This window comes from Erythrolamprus reginae, chromosome 6 (genome assembly GCF_031021105.1).
Source record: "Erythrolamprus reginae isolate rEryReg1 chromosome 6, rEryReg1.hap1, whole genome shotgun sequence".
NCBI lineage: Eukaryota > Metazoa > Chordata > Lepidosauria > Squamata > Dipsadidae > Erythrolamprus > Erythrolamprus reginae.
Genome location: NC_091955.1, coordinates 84,846,026 through 84,868,339, shown reverse-complemented (window position 1 = coordinate 84,868,339; position 22,314 = coordinate 84,846,026). Strand labels below are relative to the sequence as shown.

At 40.5% G+C, this 22,314-nt stretch overlaps 1 protein-coding gene across 1 annotated transcript; it reads left to right on the top strand.

Moving 5' to 3' along the window:
• Positions 1-22,284, top strand: BID (BH3 interacting domain death agonist). The gene is made up of 6 exons (XM_070754298.1): positions 1-127; positions 15,563-15,633; positions 16,970-17,171; positions 18,604-18,737; positions 20,111-20,311; positions 21,617-22,284. Exons 2-6 carry the CDS (start codon positions 15,625-15,627, stop codon positions 21,620-21,622), a joined length of 552 nt encoding a protein of 183 aa, XP_070610399.1. The 5' UTR covers positions 1-127; positions 15,563-15,624; the 3' UTR covers positions 21,623-22,284.
• The last annotated feature ends 30 nt before the right edge of the window (positions 22,285-22,314 follow it).

Here is a 22,314-nt window from a genome sequence, read left to right as displayed (position 1 = left end):
GCTTTAAAAGGCGGCTTGGTTCAGGCCAGCCGACACCGGAGGAAGTGAAGTCAAGCCCGCGGCGGCAAATCCCACAGCTCGGGGCGGAGCAGGAGGTCGGCGCGGCACCAACCGACCTGCGTATGCGGTAAGTCGCCTTCTCGCTCTCGCTCTCTCTCATGGCGCACGGATTTGCTGCGGCACCCCCACCCCCCACTTTTCCCGCCAACGAAGGCGGCCGCCTCGCATGTAGGGAGGGAGCGCGCGAGCGAAGCCGCCCAGTGCGCCTGTGCGAAGAGCCCGAGGCGCCCTTTTTCTGGCGCGCGCCGGAGGGCTTGCTGGGGGAGGGACGACTTTGAGGGGAGTCCCTTCCTCCCCACCGGGCAGGCAGGGGAAAGCTCTCGCGGGCCGCAGGTGGAGCGAGGATGTCAAAGGGGCCTCCTCACCCCCTACCCCGCCTCTCCCGGTCTGAGGCGACGGGGATGCTCCGGCCGTGATCCCCGCCCTTTTGCAGCCGGGGAGGGGGAGAGAGGGAAGCTGAGGCGGGGGTGGCTCTCAGGACCCCCGAGGTCAAGAAGTGGCCGAATGGGTTCCGTTCTAGCGAAGGGGGGCATTTGCTCGCCCTTCCCAGCGGCGTATACCCTTCGGAGCCGGGCGGGAGGGAAGAATGGGGAGGGAGGGGCGTCTGGCTGGGCTCGGGCTCCTGAGGGCTGAGACTAGCCTGCCAACTGGCTGCCTCCTTTGCTCGGCCGCCTGACCTTCTGATTTCCGCCCAAGACTCCCGTGCCAGCGGTACGGGGTGTGTGAGGGGGGTGTTGTGTGATGTCAGCAAGAAAGGAGAATATGCCTGTGGATGGAGAGGTGGATATTCCTGTCTTTTGATACTATAAGAAAAAGAGAGAGAGAGGGAGAAAGGAAAATAGAGAAAGGAAGGGGAAGAAAAGAGAAGGCAAAAAAGAAAAGGAAGAAAAACAACAGTGAAAATGGGGACAAAGAAACATGAAAGAGAAAGAAAGAAAAAGAGAGAAAGGGAAGAGAAGAAAAAATAGGAAGAGAAAGCAAAGACAAAAAAGGAAAAGAAGGAAAACAAAGAATAGTGAAAAGGGGGACAAAGGGACAGATGAAAGAGAAAAAGGAAAGACGAGTAAAAAAAAGAAGGAAAATAAGTGAAAAGGGGAGAGAGAGATGAAAGAAAAGGGGGAAAGAAAGAGGGTTGAAATGAGCTTTTTTTATATATATATAATTTTTATTGATTTTTATAGGTTTACAAAAAACAAACATATAACAGTGCACAGTGCTTGTGCCCATCACCAAACAACACACACACCCCGTCACCCCCACCACCCCTACAGGAGTATTCAAAGAGGTTTAACTTGTTTATCTATCTATTAATCCTTGGCTCTATCTTGAGCAAATTTTACTAAAAGAGTGATTGTAGTTTATTTTTCGTATTTACATCACAGATTTTACTTAACATATAATCTTTTACCTTGTTCCATCGCACCATCAGCTTCTCTAATTTATTCTCATCAAAATTCTTATTTCCATAATTTCAAAATATATGTGATCCACCATATACCAATACCAATTTTGTACTGTCCATTTTGTAGAATCTTTCCATCCTAAAACTATCACCGCTTGAGCACTTTCCAATGCTGCAGTTTTAATTTCCTTAAATTCTCCTAATTCCCTATATTTAATTAAAATTGCTGTTTCTTTTATAATAATCCAATTAATGTTTAACATTTTATTAATTTCATTCTGGACTACCTTCCAGAATTTCTGTATTTCTGCGCACTCCCAGATCATATGCATAAATATTCCTTTTTTCTGGCACCCATGCCAACATTTGCTCTTCTCTTTCCCCTGGAAGTGTGCAATTTGTACAGGTGTATAATACCACTTATGTAAGATTTTTCTTCTCATCTCTTTAATTCTCGTATTTTTAATCTTATATATATTTTCTATTATTTCTTTCATTTCTCTTTCATCTATTTGTAAATCATCCTGCCAACATCTTGTTAAACTTTAGGGTTGAAATGAGCTTGCTGGTTTTCTTGCAGAGGTTTCATTACCCTGAACTGGATAAATATCTAGGATGCTTCGGAAACTATAGTTTGGGATGTGTTTCCAACTACTGATGGTTTGTCTTGTAAAGGATGGCTAGCCGGGACTTGAGATGGGTTTAATTCAGACTTTCCACAGGGCTGTGGTTTGGTTTTTTAAAAACGTAGTTTCTCTAGCCTTGCCAGGGTATCATTAAAAAGAATTGCCCTGTCCTCTGCAGTTTCAGGGCAAGCTGTGTGGGATTCACGAAGTCCATTGCTCTTCTGCTGAACTTGAGGCACCCAGGTGTATTATATTTCATAAAGCATGACTAGATGATGGATGGCCCAGATACATTATTTAAATAGAATTGACTAGGTTGTGCCATGCTTCAGGACTGATTTGCAAAAAAGGCTTTGGAATGTACAGAAGTCACATTTCCCAAAACTCTTGTACTTGCTCTGGGGAGGGATCCTCACTGGGCAGCCTTAATAAATAGCTTTCATTTTTGTGGTCAAACTGTAGGTGGAAATTGTAAAAATTGTTCACACCATAATTGGGTTTCCAAAATAAGGTTCTGTACATTCCCGTAAAGATGTGATTGTAAATGTGATTGTAAATGTGGATATAAATTAATGTGAAAAAAGGAGTATTCAGTCTTTTTTTCAATTCAGCCTTGCTTGACTCCAAATCTTTGTCTATTCTTGATGTCTGCTTCTCCATGGAGAATCAAGCTAGAGTGCTTTGCTCAGCCTCATGGGCCTTCTTTCCTGACCCCCCCTTTTTTTTTGCTTATAGCTGTAGGAAAGGTATCCTATTAAATAGGCATCAGTGAGGCAATGCCTTATTTTGTTTCAATTGGGAGTTTTCAAATATGTGTGAGTGATGGGCCTTTATGAGTTAAAATTCTTCCCCTGTAAAATTTAGATGGATAAATTAATCTCACTGGACCCCACTGATAGGAACCCACCCCTGAAGCCAATTGAGTGACTGGGTCAGTCACTCTTTCAGTCCAACCCACCTCACAGAGGCAGGAGTATTAGTTGTGTTTGTTGCCTTGAATTACATGCAAAAAAGATGGGGTAAAAACCAGTACAGGTATTCTTCATGAAACAATGGCAATTGGGAGCAGAATTTGTAATTAAGCAACACAATTATAAAATACAGTGTCCTGAAACTTTATTTCTGAATAAACCTTTAATAAAATTTATAATTATTTTAAATGTAACTTGTCCCTTACCGGTAATTCTATTTGGTTTTATAATTGTATTGCTTTATTGACTTGTTAACCCTTTTCTATTTTGGCTTTTTCCATTTTAATAGTCATTAAAACCACAAAGAAACAAAGATTTAAGACAGAAATTGTGGCTTAGCTACAGCTTTTATCTAAGTGATTTCCTGTGGCTATGGTAAATTTAATTCAGTAAAATTTGCTGAGCCAAAATTCCCCAGTCTTGCTTAAGAAGATTTAAGGAACTAAAATAATAAACTTTGCACAGAGTTTTGAAAATAATTCTTTGTAAGATAGCTGTACCAAGACCATTTAGCTCTCTTAGCCACTTTCAATTTTACTTCCAGGAATACTGTAGTTTTCCTGATATTTAGAAACTGAATCTTAGTGTAATTGAAACCTTATTTCCTTAATAAATATGATCTTTGCCACCTGAGTCATGCCATGGCATTTCTGATTATGATGACGAGTACGGTGACAGATTTTGCACTGTTGTTTTACTTATGCGGCCTAGCTTAATATCTATCCTATATGGAAATAATGCCTGCAAAAAAACTGCAAAATTAGATGACAACAGATTAATGGTGGTAATTTAAGTATTGAGTGTAAAATAAATATTCAAGTTTAATTAACATTTTGCTTGTCTTACTGCTTTATTTTTAAAAATTATTTAAGCCAACTAACAGTTAATAATTGAAGCATCAGTAATGATAGCACTGTAAAGCGAAAAAACCCCAGTTAGTTTTCATAATTAAAAGCAGGAAAAGGACCAAGAAAGGTAACAATTGCTCCCACTTTGTAAGGTGCCCTGAATCTTGGGAGAAGGGTGGCATAGAAATCCAAATGGTAGGTAGCTAGATAAACAAGCAATCTTAAATCTCATGCCTGATTCTTAATTGGGTGATACAGTACATAATGGGACAGCGATTTTTGAACTAAGGTACCTTCAATGGGCTAAGTTTTTTATTTATTTATTTATTGGATTTATATGAGGCCCCCTCTCTGAAGACTCGGGGGGGGGGGCTTACAACACATAAAAAACAAAAAAAATACCCTAAATCCAATTTTAAATTTAAAACTAATTAACTAACTAAATAATAGAATGTGTCAAAAATGTGAGACCCATGGCTCCTATGAGATTGAAATTTGCCAAATTTGTGGTCGTTTCAGTACTGCCACACTGTCATCTGGAGGTTCAGTAGAGAAGGCCTGAAGCAGGCCTCTGGAGCAGTGGTCATCAACTGATGGCCCATGGACCACTGGTGCTCCATGATAAAATTTTGGTGGTCTGCAGAAAAATTATTTGCATTTTTTATATTGCTCTAAATCAGGGGTCTTTAAACTACAGCCCCTGGACTGGATATGTGCAATGAACACTTGTGTTGCTGCAGTCTCCCCCTTCAGGGTCTTTTTGTATGGATCAGAGGGGGGCAGAAATTCTGACTTGGGGTCTGCTTCAGCCTCCTGGCGCGCGGCTTTAGGCGAAAGGGAAGCACTGCTGATGGCGAAGAGCCAGAGGGCCTTGTTCCAACTGGACTGCATCATGGCCTAGAACTGGCTGACCATCTTAGCCCGCTGAGCCTCCAGGCGCTGGTACCTGGGCTTGCATTCCTGTGGGTCTTCCCTCTGCTTGGAAAGCCTATGCTCATAGTCCTCAGTGAGGTGCTTCTGCTGAGCTTCCCTCTCAGTCAGATCCAATTTGAACTGAGCCAGCTGTTTGGACAACTCTTTCTTTTGGTGGCTGCTTAGCTCCAACAACTGCTTCCTAAGGTGCCCAGGTGGGCAGACGAGTGGCAGGGGGGAGTAGAGGCCCCTCAACGTGAGTGACATTGAGTTGGCCACACCCACCCAGTCACATGACCACTTACCTGCGCCCACCCAGCCGGTCATTAGGCAGATCTTATTAGTGGTCCGCAGAATTTTGAATTATGTATTTAGTGGTTCCTGAGGTCCGAAAGGTTGGTGACCCCTAGAAGCTGGATAAACAGGCTTTTTTGGGGGGCTCCTGGTGATCAGATAGACTGGTCTATCCCTAGCCTTCCACAGCCCAGATAAACTACTCCCACCATTTGCTGCTGAAGTGCAGTTATGGTCAATCTGGAAGGAAGTCAGAAATCATTTCTGCAGTGTATAAATATTCATGAAGTATCATAAGTTTCAGAACTTATTAGAATATTACATGATACAGCTACCCAAATCAACAGACTGAAAACTTCACGCTGGACTTGAAGCATCTTGCAGTGTGTGCCTCTCCATTCTTCCTCCATACTCTGGGTCCTTGGTTTCCAAATGAGATGCAAAAGTTTCCACACTCTGTTGATTTGGGGAGCCATGTCATCTGCTGGTGTTGGTCCACTGTGTTTCATTAATTCCAGAGTCAACGAAGCCGTTTACCAGGAGATTTGGGAGCACTTCATGCTTCCATCCGCAGACAAGCTTTATGGGATGCTGACTGCATTTTCCAGCAGGACTTGGTAACTGCCCACACTGCCAAAAGCACCAAAATCTGGTTCACTGACCATGGCATTACTGTGCTTGATTTGCCGGACCTGAACTCCGTAGAGAATCTATGGAGCATTGCCGAGGGAAAGATGAGAGACATGAGACTGAACAATACAGAAGAGCTGAAGGTTGCTATTGAAGCATCCTCGTCTTCCATAACATCTCAGCAGTGCCACAGGCTGAAAGCTTCCATGCCACACTGCATGGGGCCCAAACCAAGTACTAAATACATAAGCATGCTTATACTTTTCAGAGGTGCGATATTGTTCTATGCACAATCCTTGCTTTATAGATTGCATGTAATATTCTAATTTTCTGAGATTGTGAATTTGGAGTTTTCATGAGCTGTTCGCTATAATCATCACAATTATGACTTGGACTGTCTTGCATTGCATGTAATGAGTCTCGTATATTATGTTTCACCTTTTAAGTTGCATTACTGAAATAAATAAACTTTTGCATAATATTCTAATTTCACCTGTATACCATACATTATTTTTTCAACCTTGTCAAATTACTTCTTGAAGTTTTTTTTTTTAAAGTGGCCCGAGGCTATGAAAACAGTTGATGTCTAGGAATTGATAATTGAGGTAGATTCAAATTGAGAGTTCCCAGTTCATGCTGTTGCTTCTGCTTGACAGATACTGTACATTGTTCTAGCTTTTATAGTGCTACTGGTTTTCTTTTCTATGAAATACTGATTCCTTATAAGCTCCTGAGGTTTCTTTCTTGAGCATTGATTACAAATTTAAATAACCCTATTGCATTTTTATTTTGGTCTTTTTCCAATGATTTCAAGAAGATAATAGATAGTGATCCTTTTTTCTCTACTTTATCTTTGGAAGAAGGTGGCCAACCACCTCAATAAATCTCATGTCATGAACTCCGCTCTCTCACTTCTCCTAGTTTCGTTTCTCTAACCACTTGTTGTGAAACTGGATAACCGAACAAGAAACGTATTTTTACTAATGTGTCATTCGGGTTGTGACTTATATACAATTCCTAGAAAAAGGGAATAAATGAATCACAATTTTTAGTGTAATACAGTAATAACACCACGTAGATTCTATAGCAGAGTAAACAAATGCTCCGATTTGTACTGAAGTTTACTTAGGCTTCTGAAAAATAGTTAATGTCTAAAAGACCAGACTCTTTTTATATAAGTTTGGTTGGTCCTAAGTATCCATATCCTTTGCCTGAGTTTGCTATGATTTTTTTTCATTGTTTTTCAAATAATGTTTCTGTTCCAGGTGTGAAAGTACTTAAAACTGCCAGTCTGTTTCCTCACTTCCACTTAATGAAGAGATAGCAATGGTTTCTATGCATCTGTATTCAAATGACAATTTCAACCATCACCCTAATTTTCATTTACCGTATATGAGAGCCAGTGTGATGTGGTTAAAGTGGTGGTTTAGCAGTAGGGGAAACCAGATTCTGGTTCTTCTTTCACATACAAATTAGTTGGGTGATTCTTGACCTACTCTTAGTCCCAATCAGCATCTGGCTCTATGATTTGTCCACTGATTAAAAAATTCCCTTTACATCATGTATCCATAGCTGTAGAACTAATTAAGGGCAGTAGAAAAACACATGAATCCTGCAACCAAACAGGACAAATGGAAAAACAATAAAATATAATATAAAATGAAATAATGAAATGAACATAATCCTACTTCAAAAAGAAAATATAAATTTGGGTGATTCTAGCACTTTTGTCCTAATAAGTATGGCCTTACTAATACACAACAAATGAATTTCAACGTTGTGCTAATTTGTGATTGCTTTATACATAAAAAACGTTTTGTTTTAGAGAGCCGAGAACTTCCAGTAAATTCTTACTCCAAAGAACTATTGGAGAAAAGGAATAACTGTCGAATCAATGTAAAAACATGGCTTGTTTCTGTTTTGCTTAGCAGAGCTTAATACGGGTACCCATTCTCTATGGTTTGTAAATTATGGTTTCTTTGAAAGAGACTGCATATTATGTTAAACCATATTGTGGATTTGTCTGGCATATTATCTAGCTTTTCGTGAGTGCAATTTTGCTTTTTATAACTTTCTATGCATCATCTCTTTCCTATATCTGTATTGGTTTAGTTTCCTTTGTTAGCAATTAGTCTGTTCTGTGACAAACTGAATATGAGATACATAGCAAAAAATGAGATCAAAACGAAGCTTTGAAATACAACTTTCTTTAGAAAACTACATGCTAAATGCTGAGAGTTCGAAACTGTTTTCTAAAGTTCCAGGTTTTCCATAAGAGAAAATTAGTCACATAAAAGAAAATTGCAATCTCCAGAGACAATTTGTTCTTACTCAGAAAAAATCTCTAGCCACAGAATATTGACTAATACTTCTCCTTCAAGTTACTTATGTTAACCAATTATTTGTGCTTTTGTTTCTTCACTTAAAATCTTTCAGCTTTATTTGAATTTCAGACAGTTTAGACTGCATGTGATGGTTTCCTTCAGTAATTTCACTTGGGAAAATTTTTGCAAGTCTGCAAATGAAGTATCTTGGGTATATCCCAAGTTTTTCAGTTAGCTTCTTTCCATTTTTTTTACATAAAGTTATTTGTTCCTATCTCATGCATGCATGGAAACTCACTGGCAACAACAGGCATGTCCTATCTTTGGATTTGATTTATAGTTGTTATTTCTGTTACATTTATTGAGGTCGTTCTGACATTTGATTGGCGTTCTCTTACAGATATTGCAAATGCTCAGAATTAGTATTTGTGAAACTGAACAAGTAATTTGAAGTTCTAAAATACTGATGCTTGCCGTATATGCAAAGCAATCCACTGAACAAAGTACTGTAGTTGTAAACTCATGAATTGTCAGAGGAAGTGTTTTTAAGCCATATTTGATTGGAATACTCACCTCCCTTGGTTCTCAGTATCTTCAGAGTTAGGTGAAATTACCTTACATTCCTTCCTGATTTAATTACCTCCAATTTTTTACCCTTGTGGATGAGCCTGTTAGAGTTACTGAACGATTTGGTTCCGTCTGTAACGTCATGGAATAATATGAAACTATTGATGGATGTTAGTCTGAGGGCCATTTTTTGCAATTGTTTTCCTTCAAAGTCAAGTAGAGTAGAATCTTTATTGACACTTTAAATGTACACTAATTAGTATACATTAGAATGAAATTTCATTGCATTCGGATCTCAAAAGATAACCATTATGCATACACACACATACACACACACATCAGAGTCTAGTTCAGATGTTTACATATACAAAGAATCCTGCGAGTTTACAAGACGGATTGCATAAGAAACCAAGCTATTCCAGAATCTAGTTGTCCTGCCATGGATACTTCAAAACTTCTTCTCAGAGCGGGGCAACAGAAACAGAAATTGGGGGGTCTCAAACAATACTTCAAACTCTAAGCACATAGCAATTATAAGTACAGTGATACCTTGTCTTACAAACTTAATTGGTTCCGGGACAAGGTTCTTAAGGTGAAAAGTTTGTAAGACGAAACAATGTTTCCCATAAGAATCAATGGAAAAGTGATTAATGCGTGCATAGCCCAAAATTCACGGACTTCTGTGTTTTTTCGATGTTGCAGGGGAATCCCAGCATCGCAAAAACGGGCACTTCGCTGGCAACGGAAGTCTGTAGGTGGGGTTTCCCAGCGAAGGGAGCATCAGTGAAATCGCAGCATCGCAAAAACACCGAAGTCCTCAAAACCCCACCTCCGGACCTCTGTGTTTTTGCAATGCTGCGATTTCACTGAGGCTCCCCTCGCTGGGAAACCCCACCTCCGGACTTCCGTTGCCAGCAAAGCGCCCGTTTTTGCGCTGCTGGCATTCCCCTGCTGAAATTCCCCTGCAGCATCACAAAAACAAAGAAGTCAGGAGGTGGGGTTTCCCATGGAGGGAAGCCTCAGGGGAATCCCAGCAGTGCAAAAACGGGTGCTTTGCTGGCAACGGAAGTCTGGAGGCGGAGCATCCCAGCAGCGGTGGTGGGTTTGTAAGATGAAAATAGTTTGTAAGAAGATGCAAAAGAGTCTTAAACCCCGGGTTTGTATCTCAAAAAGTTTGTATGATGAGGCGTTTGTAAGATGAGGTATCACTGTAGTAAGTATCCTGAATAATGGAAAGTGAGTGAGCTTCCTATAACCTTCTCACTGTCCTTACCTGTCTCTTTCTGGATCTTGTATCTGAGGCACGGTTGCCCCCAACCAGACAATGATGTGGTTTTGTTAAAACACTCTCAATCAGGCCTTCATAAAATGTGGCCAGAATAGAAGGAGAAAAATCTGCTGTCCTCACCTGACCCAGGAAATGCAAATCAGGTTTGACTCCTGGCCAAGATCCTGCAGTTTTCTTGGCAATGTTTCCGGAAACAATTCCAAGGGCCGAGCGAGAGTACCTGGCCCAAAGTCACTCAGCTGATGTCTAATGTGGGTCCAGAACCAGACGGGTTGTACTTACCGGCCGCTACCGGTGCACTCTCCGGGACTGATGCGGGCATGGGCAAGCACGCCTTTGGGGTGTGGAGATGTGTGTGCATCTCAATTTCCGCTACCGGAACCCTGATCCCAGCCATACCAGGTGCAACCCACTACTGACCAGAACTCAGGGTCTCCTGGTGTCTAGAAATTTCTTTCTTGATTTCATTACTTTATAATTATAATAATTTATTAGATTTGTATGCTGCCCATCTTTGAGGACTTGGAGCAATTTTAGGGTTTTTTAATGTTTTTAAATGTTTTTATAAATATTGATAAAGCACAAGAGGTAAAAGAGTCCCTCAGGATTTTACTTCACTTGTCGTTGAGAAAATATAGTGGCAGTACTCATTTCTGTTTCAAGGTCATTGAGCCAGCGCTATCTATTTCTAGAGTCGTGTGGTCAGCATGTCATGGAGCACTATTACCTCCCCACGTCTTTTTCTTATTTATCTCTTTGAAATCTTGGTGTGTTTTATACACTGTTATGTCTTATAGTCCAAAAAATGCAATAGCTGGTAGGTAGGTAGGTAGATAGATAGATAGATAGATAGATAGATAGATAGATAGATAGATAGATAGATAGATAGATAGATATAGATGTGTCCTCCATAAGATTGTCTTCTGTTCTTGCAGGGATATGATTGGTAGAAGAACAGATTAGATTTATTTATTTATTAGATTTGTATGCCACCCCTCTCCGCAGACTCGGGGCGGCTAACAACAACAATAAGACAATATAAACAAATCTAATATTAAGTTAATTTTAAAACCCTAATTTAATAAACCAATCATACAGACAGACATACCATGCATAAATTTTTTGTAAGCCTAGGGGGAGGAGAATATCTCAGTTCCCCCATGCCTGACGACAGAGGTGGGTTTTAAAGAGCTTACGAAAGGCAAGGAGCGTGGGGGCAACTCTGATCTCTGGGGGGAGTTGGTTCCAGAGGGTTGGGGCCGCCACAGAGAAGGCTCTTCCCCTGGGTCCCGCCAAACGGCATTGTTTAGTTGACGGAACCCGGAGAAGGCCAACTCTGTGGGACCTAACTGGCCGCTGGGATTCGTGCAGCAGAAGGCGGTCCCTGAGATAATCTGGTCCGGTTATAGATAGATATGTTAGATAGATAGATAGATAGATAGATAGATAGATAGATAGATAGATAGATAGATAGATAGATAGATAGATAGATAGATAGATAGATAGAGATGTGTCCTCCATAAGATTGTCTTCTGTTCTTGCAGGGATATGATTGGTAGAAGAACAGATCAGATTATTTCCATGTTATTGCCTGTACTTTAAATATTTGAATAGTGCTTGCAGGAAACGCTTCTTTGAAGAGAGTAATAAGGGAAGAAACAGAATTTAACAGAATAAGAGTTGGAAAGGACCTGGGGGATCTTGTCATCCACCTCATTGTTCAACCCTATACAGTTTCAGACAAAATGTTGTCCATTCTCTTCTTAAAGATCTTCCAATATTGAAGGTTTGAGAACAGACCTGTCAGGCAAAGTTGAATTATATTTTGTTTGTATTAAAACTGTTTCAGGGGTTTGTTTGGGTACTGGGGCAATTATGTTTGCTCACCTGTTGTTTTAAAGGATTTTTTAAAAATGTGGCCCTTGAAACTTTAGTGGAAGCGATTGACCAGTACTGCTTTTAGGTGACACAGTGAAAAGTTAATTGGGGAGGAGGAGGAAGGAAACGGTCATTACCAATATATTCATAGACATTAAAATCCTCCCTCCCTTTCTTTTAACTGCCTTCTGATTTAGAGAAACCCACCTCCACTCATAAAATAAAGTGTTTCCTTAAAGGCAATAGAACACTGGAATCTAATCAACATTTAAAAGCCTTCGGGAATTTAGCACCTGTGCCTGGCCAGGAAGATCTTTCCTGATGAAGGAGATAACGGGCAAAATATTTTCTAAGTTTCTCTGACCATAAAAGTATTATGTCTGGACTTTCTTTTTCTTTGTGGCCATAAAACTCATATTACGTTCTTGTGACCAGAGGGCTCAAAACAATATAAAAACCTTACTGGTGTGCCAGCCTGTGGTCAGTTGTCCCAGAAAGGGGGACACAATCTGAGGTTAGTTGGGGGAAAGATTAGAAGTAACGTGAGAAAATATTATTTTACCGAAAGAGTAGTAGATGCTTGGAACAAACTTCCAGCAGACGTGGTTGGTAAATCCACCGTAACTGAATTTAAACATGCCTGGGATAAACATATATCCATCCTAAGATAAAATACAAGAAATAGTATAAGGGCAGACTAGATGGGCCACAAGGTCTTTTTCTGCTGTCAATCTTCAATCTTCTAAACAAACCGTATACTGTTTCTGATCCAAATAAAAAAAATGAACCATCTTCCCAAGCAGCTACTTTTTGAATCTTCTTTCCTTGGTCTTGCTCAGAGAAAGGAATCCAGGGAAACTTTCACAGCAATATATAGAATAATAATAGAAGAGAAGAAAATAGAATATAAGTAAATAGAATATAGAATAGAATAGAAAATAGAATAGAGGAGAGGAGAGGAATTGAATAGAATAGAATTCTTTATTGGCCAAGTGTGATAGGACACACAAGGAATTTGTCTTTGGTGTATATGCTCTCATATATATTTGTCAAGAATCATTAAGGTACAACACTTAATTATAGTCATAGGGTACAGATAAGCAATCAGGAAACAATATAAATACAAATTGTTAAGAATACAAACAACAATGTAAAATTCTAGCAGGCCATTCTGGGTGAGAAGGGAGGAAAGTCCTTGCAATCTCTCCTTTTATGGCTCCTAATCTTGACAACTTCTTGGAGAGGTCTTTGGATCAAAGAAATTTAAGAGGTACACTGAAAGCCAGACAAGCTTTTCAATAGTAGCATTCTGGAGGTTGATGGCACTGCTTAAAATTATCTTCTCGGAGATGTATTTATAGATAATTTTTAAATGGAACATTGGAAGGGCGCCTAGAAGGCAAGGTGGATAAATATGGGAAAGAGACCTTCAATTCTAACTCACATTTGAGGGATTGAAAGAAAAGTTGGTTTCGTTGAAGCCATTTTCTACTTTGTCCACTGGGATACAAACAATGTCGTTTGGCAGGCCTCAGGGGAAGAGCCTTCTCTGTGGCGGCCCCGGCCGTCTAGAATCAACTCCCCCCCAGAGATTAGAACGGCCCCCACCCTCCTTGTCTTTCGCAAATTACTCAAGACCCACCTTTGTCGCCAGGCATGGGGGAGTTAAGATATTCCTTCCCCTAGGCCATTACAAGTTATGCATGGTATGTTTGTGTGTATGTTTGGTTTTTATAATAAGGGTTTTTAGTTAGAAACATAGAAACATAGAAGACTGACGGCAGAAAAAGACCTCATGGTCCATCTAGTCTGCCCTTATACTATTTCCTGTATTTTATCTTAGGATGCATATATGTTTATCCCAGGCATGTTCAAATTCAGTTACTGTGGATTTACCAACCACGTCTGCTGGAAGTTTGTTCCAAGGATCTACTACTCTTTCAGTAAAATAATATTTTCTCATGTTGCCTTTGATCATTCCCCCAACTAACTTCAGATTGTGTCCCCTTGTTCTTGTGTTCACTTTCCTATTAAAAACACTTCCCTCCTGAACCTTATTTAACCCTTTAACATATTTAAATGTTTCGATCATGTCCCCCCTTTTCCTTCTGTCCTCCAGACTATACAGATTGAGTTCATTAAGTCTTTCCTGATAGGTTTTATGCTTAACACCTTCCACCATTCTTGTAGCCCGTCTTTGGACCTGTTCAATTTTGTCAATATCTTTTTGTAGGTGAGGTCTCCAGAACTGAACACAGTATTCCAAATGTGGTCTCACCAGCGCTCTATATAAGGGGATCACAATCTCCCTCTTCCTGCTTGTTATACCTCTAGCTATGCAGTTGTTTTATTAAATTGGATTGTTACATGTTGTTTTTATCATTGTTGTTAGCCGCCCCGAGTCTGCGGAGAGGGGTGGCATACAAATCCAATAAATAAATTAAATAAATAAATTAAATAAATAAATAAATATTCTCAGTGTACAGCCAAACCGGTCAGGATGGCAGCCACAATAGTGTAATTGAATCTCGACTCATTTTTAATGTATATCCTATATATACTTTATGTCAGGGGTGTCAAATTCAAGGCCTGGGGGCTTGATCCGGCCCACGAGGTGCTTAGATTTGGCCCGTAGAGCCATCCTGGAAACAGTGAAGGATTGTCCTGTTGGGCCTCTGCCAGTGAAAATGGAGTTCACAGGGGCTGCCTGTGGCCCTCCCAAGCTCTGTTTTCTCTGGCAGAAGGTTGTAGGAGACCATCACAGCCCAAAACGGAACTCGGGATCCTGCTTTTGCTGGCCACCACAGGCACCTCCGACATGAGCGGTGCCAAGCTGGCTACACCTATCTGTCCACGCCAGCCCAGCCCCCTGAGGTCAAACACAACCCTGCTGCGGTCATCAATGAAATTGAGTTTGACACTTCTGCTTCATGCGAATCTTCTCCTTTCTGGTAAATACTATAGCATACAGAGCCCAATCATAAGACTTGAGGGTAGATTTGGAGAAGTTTGATTCACTACTATTACCTTGCGGATGCTGCAAAGTCCCTGATGAAGACGATGTCTTCAAAGGGGCTAAGAGCAACCCAACTGTGTGGGATCACTCACGAACGCGAATCCTAGAAAGAAGACTTGGACACGTTTTCTCTCTGGGTGAAGTGACACAGTATGGAGCCGTGTACCTCTTTTTATTTGGGAGCATAAGCAAATGGGAACAATTACAGGTACATGTCAAGTGATACACAAGCATCCAATAACATAACTTCCAACATGACATGTCTTTGAGTCCTTCCTTTCCCCCAGATATCACAAACCAACACTTCCTTTGAGCAAATGTTTCTCACACCTAATTTCTCTGAAGCCTTCTGCCTTATCACAACCAATCTCCTTAATCACCGTCTCGTCCTGTGTTTGCTTCAGGCAATGTAAATCTCCCCCTTTGATCATATAACGTCCTGTCTGGAATGATGTAAACTTGTTTATCAGTGAGATGTTTATTGAACCCTTTGTTTTCCTGTTGCAAATTTACCAGAAGTGCAGACTTAAGCAAGTTAGTACCGTCCTATCCTGGCTATAATGGAATCAGGGTAAGCAGAGCATTTTTATGCTAGAGGTCCAGATATATATGATCTATTCTAACATTTTATGCTATACTGCAACATTACCTGACTTTGTTTTATCCCCTTCTAAAATTTGTGGAAACGGTGTCCCCTTAGCATTTTCACAACAACACTTCATTTGTAATTTCTCTTTTGTTTCCAGATAGATGATATACAGTTTCTGCAGATCAAAGATAATCCAGTTGGCTTGTTTCAGCAGCTACAATGAATCAGGTTGGATTCAAAATTACTAATGAATGACACATGGGTTTGTCTTTTGATTTGATTCTTATTGTTAATTCAGGAGGGATTTTCTTTTAAAAAGTTGCCAAATTTGCTTTCTTCTCAACGCCCAAAGTGTGAGTTGTACTACCAGGAAACATCCTTTTCCCACCAGGAGCCGGTTTAGCGAAGACTGAGTACATTCAGTAGTTATGCTGAATGTACTCATGCCCTCATCACCTCGAGATTCGATTACTGCAACGCTCTCTACATGGGGCTACTGTTGAAAAGTGTTCGGAAACTTCAGATTGTGCAGAATGCGGCCGCGAGAGCCATCATGGGGCTCCCTAGATTCGCCCATGTTTCTGCAACACTCCGCGGCCTGCACTGACTGCCGATCGGTTTCCGGTCACAATTCAAAGTGTTGGTAATGACCTTTAAAGCCCTACATGGCATTGGGCCAGAATACATCTGGAACCACCTTCTACCGCACGAATCCCAGCGGCCGATAAGGTCCCACAGAGTTGGCCTTCTCCAGGTCCCGTCGACCAAACAATGTCGTTTGGCGGGCCCCAGGAGAAGAGCCTTCTCTGTGGCGGCCCCGGCCCTCTGGAATCAACTCCCCCCAGAGATTAGAATGGCCCCCACCCTCCTTGTCTTTTGCAAATTACTCAAGACCCACCTATATCGCCAGGCATGGGGGAGTTAAGATATTCCTTCCCCCTAGGCCATTACAAGTTATGCATGGTATGTTTGTGTGTATGTTTGGTTTTTATAATAACGGTTTTTAGTTGTTTTATTAATTGGATTGTGCATGCTGTTTTTATCGTTGTTGTTAGCCACCCCGAGTCTGCGGAGAGGGGCGGCATACAAATCCAATTAATAATAATAGTATGAATAATAATATGAATAATATGAAACAAAGAATTAAATACTAGCTGATGTGATAGTGGCGGGAAAGGAGCTGTTAATGTTCAAATTCAAAATTATCACAGGTAGATTCCTGCTCCTCATTCTGTCATGTAGAACACGGGTCTCCAACCTCGGCAACTTTAAGGTTGTCCCAGAATTCCTCACATGTAGGAGGAATGTAGAGCCTGCACATTCTTATTTTATATATTTATTTGTCAAACAATTATAGGATGGTAATTTGTACAAATAAAACATTAGATAAGTAATGATAAAAGGTAATGATAGAAAACATCAGGACAGGGACGGTAGGCACAATGGTGCGCTTATGCACTAAATAATAACACATTTAAATTATTTAAATAATATAATTAAATAATAAATAATATTTATTATTAATAAGTAATAGTTAATGAATGTTTTGTGTCTCTCCCAACAGTGTGGCCATTATGGTGGTATAGAAGCCGCTAGTATTGTTCTTTACTCCTTCCTGGAAAGCTCCTCCGATGTTAAGTTTGCTTCCAAGCTTTGTGGTTTGAAAAAACAGTTGTTAGCACCACAGCAGCATTATAATTTACTTTTTGAAGGGGAGCTTCAGACAGATGGCAACAATGTTGGACGAGTAGACGACAGAGCGTTGGGTGAGCAAAAAAGTTCTTTGTCTCCTACTTTTCAGTTTGAATAACGAAGGAGCTGTTATTAACACCTGGTTAGAAACTTTATTAGGCTCAGCCTGCGTCGTCTTTCAAATGACAAAATTCTGCCAAAATGATCGAAGCCTCATGAAATTTCAAACTACACCCAAATGTTGGATTCTTAAAACCAAAAATGGGTAGCGTATTTTTAATCATATTTCTATAGAGCAGCCAGTGCTTTGAAGGTAAGCGAACCAAACTCTGCCTGTAGATTCTAGGTTGTTAATTGTTAAGAGCCAGAAAGGAACAAGTTTATAGAAGGAGCCCTGGGCAAATTTAAGTGTGATTCTAAGTGTGCAATAGGATTGATATTCCTGGAGGCATCTGTAATATGGCAAATGATTTAGCTTTACTAGATAAGTGGTCAAAGCAATGGAAACTGCAGCTTAATGTTTCCAAGTGTAAAATAATGCACTTGGGGAAAAGAAATCCTCAATCTGAGTATTGCATTGGCAGTTCTGTGTTAGCAAAAACTTCAGAAGAGAAGGATTTAGGGCTAGTGATTTCTGACAGTCCCAAAATGGGTGAACAGTGTGGTCAGGTGGTAGGAATAGCAAGTAGAATGCTTGGCCACATAGCTAGGGGTATAACAAGCAGCAAGAGGGAGATTGTGATCTCGCTGAATAGAGCGCTGGTGAGACCACATTTAGAATACTGTGTTCAGTTCTGGAGATCTCACCTATAAAAAGGTATTAATAAAATATAAAGATGGGCTACAAAAATGATGGAAGGTCTTAAGCATTAAACTTATCAGAAAGACTTAATGAACTCAATCTCAATCTGGAGGACAGAAGGGAAAGGGAGGACATGATCAAACATTTAAATATGTTAAAGGGTTAAATAAGGTTCAGGAGGGAAGTGTTTTTAATAGGAAAGTGAACACAAGAACAAGGGGACACAATCTGAGGTTAGCTGGGGGAAAGATCAGAAGCAACATGAGAAAATATTATTTTACGGAAAGAGTCGTAGATGCTTGGAACAAACTTCCAGCAGACGTGGTTGGTAAATCCACAGTAAGTGAATTTAAAAATGCCTGGGATAAACATATATCCATCCTAAGATAAAAATACAGCAAATAGTACAAGGGCAGACTAGATGGACCATGAGGTCTTTTTCTGCTGTCAATCTTCTATGTTTCTGTTTCTATCATGATTTTTTTAGAACAATTAGCTGAACTCTGCCTTGTTCTTCATTATTTTAGGAAGTAAAACCTCATTATTCAGGTTAAATTGCAATAAAGTGGGTTTGGGATTCCTGTTTAGGTGCTTGGTCTCTAAAAGGTTTGTCATCATTGATCTATAGGTTGCACGATGTTTTTAACATGCCTAAAAGCTAATTTTGTTCTTTTTGTCTTTTTCATTCATGGATTTAAATTCAGTGGTTGATGAGGAAACTTTCCGGAAAATAGGAGCGCAGTTGGCTGCAATGGGTGATAAACTATCTGCTGAGGTTGGGCAGTCGGTTGTGAACAACCTGGCAGAACAATTCAGGACACAAAATGTGTCCAGTCAGGTGAGAAAGAGAGGTTAATAAGATAGCAGTGGAGGACTTTAATGATAAAACAAAATCCTGTATTTGTGAGGGTTTTTTTGAGGCTTGGGGTTTTTTTTATCAATCATTTTTTATTTCCCCCCCCCCCCCAATTACCACGTGTACCTAGTAAATGGCATTAGGTGATTGGAACTCACTCAGTGTTCTGATCAATTTAATTGAAAAATGGATTGGAGGGCAGTTGTGTTGCTGAATACAGCTCAAAATAAAGCTGAATTTGGATGATCTCTGAAGTACAGTGGTACCTCGGTACTCGACCACAATTCGTTCCAGAAGTGTGGTCGAGAACCGATTTGGTCGAGTACCGAATTTATTTATCCCATAGGAAATAATGGAAATGGATTTAATTGGTTCCCAGCCCCTGTTAACTTGCTGGGAACCAATTAAATCTATTTTCTTTATTTCCAATGGGATAAATAAATTCGCTACTCCAAACTGCAGGAAAGGTGGGGGCTGCTGCAATCCCGGCAGCTTTGGGGGGCTCTTTTCCTCATTGCTTCCTTTTATTACCTGTAAGGAGCTTCAAAAACTTTTTCCCTGTGGCTGCAACAGCGGCGATTTCCCTTCCAGTAGCAACAGCGCCGGGAAGTCACGTAATGAAGGGAAGCTGCTGGAGCGGCAGCAATTGCTGAGATGGCTCCGCCGGCTTCCCTTTATCACGTGACGTTCCCGGCGCTCTTGCTACTGGAAGGGAAATCGCCGCTGTTGCAGCCACAGGGAAAAAGTTTTTGAAGCTCCTTACAGGTAATAAAAGGAAGCAATGAGGAAAGGAGCCCCCAGAAGCTGCCAAAATTGCAGCAGCCCCCACCTTTCCTGCAGCTTGGAGCTCTTAGAGAGCTCCTCAGCCCCCTGAAGCTGCCTGGATTACATTTCAGATAATGAACAAAATTTTCTCTGGCTGTTCGGTATCTGAATTTTTGTTCAGATACCGAAGCAAATTTTTGCCGAAAATTTTGTTCGTTATCCGAAATGTACGAGAAAGGAAGCGTTCGAGTATCGAGGTACCACTGTATCTCCTTTGCTAATTAAAAAAAAGGACAGAAGACACAAAAGTCCAGTGAAGGCATGAGACATCCCTCCATTCATACATGCCGGAATGGTACAATTAACTGCAATTAGTAACTGAACATTGTTACATTTTGTGTAACACATAATTGAAACTATAAAGCTTCTCTCCTGGTTAACAGTGACCATTGAATTACATTTTATTTGTAATGTTTTTTGGTTGTAAGTCTTTATGTCATGAGAAAAAAACCTAGCATTTGACTGGATTAGAGTTCAAGGGGCCAGAAAAGTAGCATTTTAAAGAGAGATTTGTTCTTCTGCTTCTGTAGGTTCTGTCTGACGCAGTGAATAACATCTTGGCAAGGATGCCTCGGGATATGGAACAGGAAAAAGCCATGTTACTGGCCGCAATGTTTCTGGCCAAGAAAGTAGCCAACGTAGTTCCTTCGTTGTTGCAGCAGGTGTTCAGCACAACTGTGAACTATATCAACCAGAACCTCCATGATTATGTGAACAATTTGGGACCTCAGGTGATTATAGTTAAAATCACAGCATTGGATTCTAGTTATATTTATCTCCAAATCTCGGAGATAGTTGGCTGATTTGAGCAAGAGTATAAGGCTGACTGAGTGTATAAGGCCACATGTCTTAAAAGCTGCTGCGTTTTTTGTGATTCTTATGAGTGATTCTTATGCCTTTTTCAAGGAGGGTTAATTTAAAGTCATATAACCTAGTGCTGAAAAGCTAGTATGGAAAATTTCCCTATCACTCTCTTAGGGTTTAACTCCTGTTCAGCCTTCCTACCCAGAAAGCCAAAAAACAGGAAAATGGTTTCTTAGCTCCAAGCTCCAAGGCGGTGGGAAAGGTTTTTATGCAAAACCTCTTCAATACACTCTTAATTAGATCAGGGAGTGATGGACAAAGGACAGATTAGACATCGCTTATTCAGTTAATACAATTCAATGAATTATACACTGTAAACTAGGCTTGCACTATGCCCTAGTCTTAAATGGTGAGATATCTAGGCACAATAAAATATATTGCGATGTGCCGGTGCCTGGAGGCTGTTGGGGTCTGGATGGGTGTCAACAGACTCAAGCTCAACCCGGATAAGACGGAGTGGCTGTGGGTTCTGCCTCTCAAGGACAATTCCATCTGTCCGTCCATCACCCTGGGGGGGGGGGGAATTATTGACCCCCTCAGAGAGGGTCTGCAACTTGGGCACCCTCCTTGACCCACAGCTCAGAATATCTCCGGGACCGCCTTCTGCCGCACGAATCCCAGCAACCGGTTAGGTCCCACAGTTGGCCTTCTCCAGGTCCCGTCGACTAAACAATGTCATTTGGCGGGACCCAGGAGAAGAGCCTTCTCTGTGGCGGCCCCGACCCTCTGGAACCAGCTCCTCCCAGATATCAGAGTTGCCCCCACCCTCCTTGCCTTTCGCAAGCTCCCTAAAACCCACCTCTGTCGTTAGGCATGGGGGAATTGAAATTTTTCCCTTTCCCTAGGCTTATAGAATTTATACATGGTATGCTTGTTTGTATGATTGGTCTCTTAAATCGGGGTTCTTTAGATTATTTTTTAATATTAGATTTGTTACATTGTCTTCTTTATTGTTGTTAGCTGCCCCGAGTCTTTGGAGAGGGGCGGCACACAAATCTAATAAATAAATAAATAAATAAATAAATAATATTGGATCTTACAGGGGACAGAATGTGTAATCTTATGCCGATTTTCAGTTTCTCTTGATACATTCTTGGTTAGGTAGTTTAGAAAGTATCTGAAGAACCATTTTCTTAATGTAGCACCTAATTATATATCTCTCTTTTTTCTAGAACTGAACAAAAAGGATGCACATCTGCGTACACAAAAGATTTTTTTTAAGTTTTTAAAGTTAAAAAAAAAAAGTTTTGATATTTCAAGAAGTTTTTGAACTTTCTATCAACAGTACTTCATTATTCTGCATAATTGACTGAAATTGGCCACTCGCCTTTTTTACTTGAAATCTTAGGCCATTTTTTATGTCCCCTGCAGGAGAAAAGCAAAGTGGTTTATTATTCTCAGGATCATAGTGTTGATGGACTCTCTCCTTGAAAAGATGAACAGAAGCTAACATTACAGTAACATTAGACCAGTGGTTCCCAACTTTTTGCTGGCCACACCCCACCTAAGCATCTCTAAAATCCTGATGCCCCCTCCCCCTCCCCCTATAATTCTTATTATTCAAAAAATGAACTCTTAGTCACATGGAGAAAGCCTAACAGGCCATTAACTTGTCTTAAACAATTGCCCCCATTAAAAATGAAATTGCACCCCTTGTGGGGAACGGGGCCCATGTTGGAGGAACCACTGCATTAAAGAGTCCGTTCTGCCACTTGACTTTTAAGTGAATAGTTGATGGAATATGCTTGATTTATAGTTGTGAATTTTTTTTTAAAGAAATGCATGTTCTGCTCCATTTATCTGCCATCTTAAAATTGCCATAATACAAGTCCTAAAAAGATTTAAATGTGTTTTGTTCTTCATATTCAAT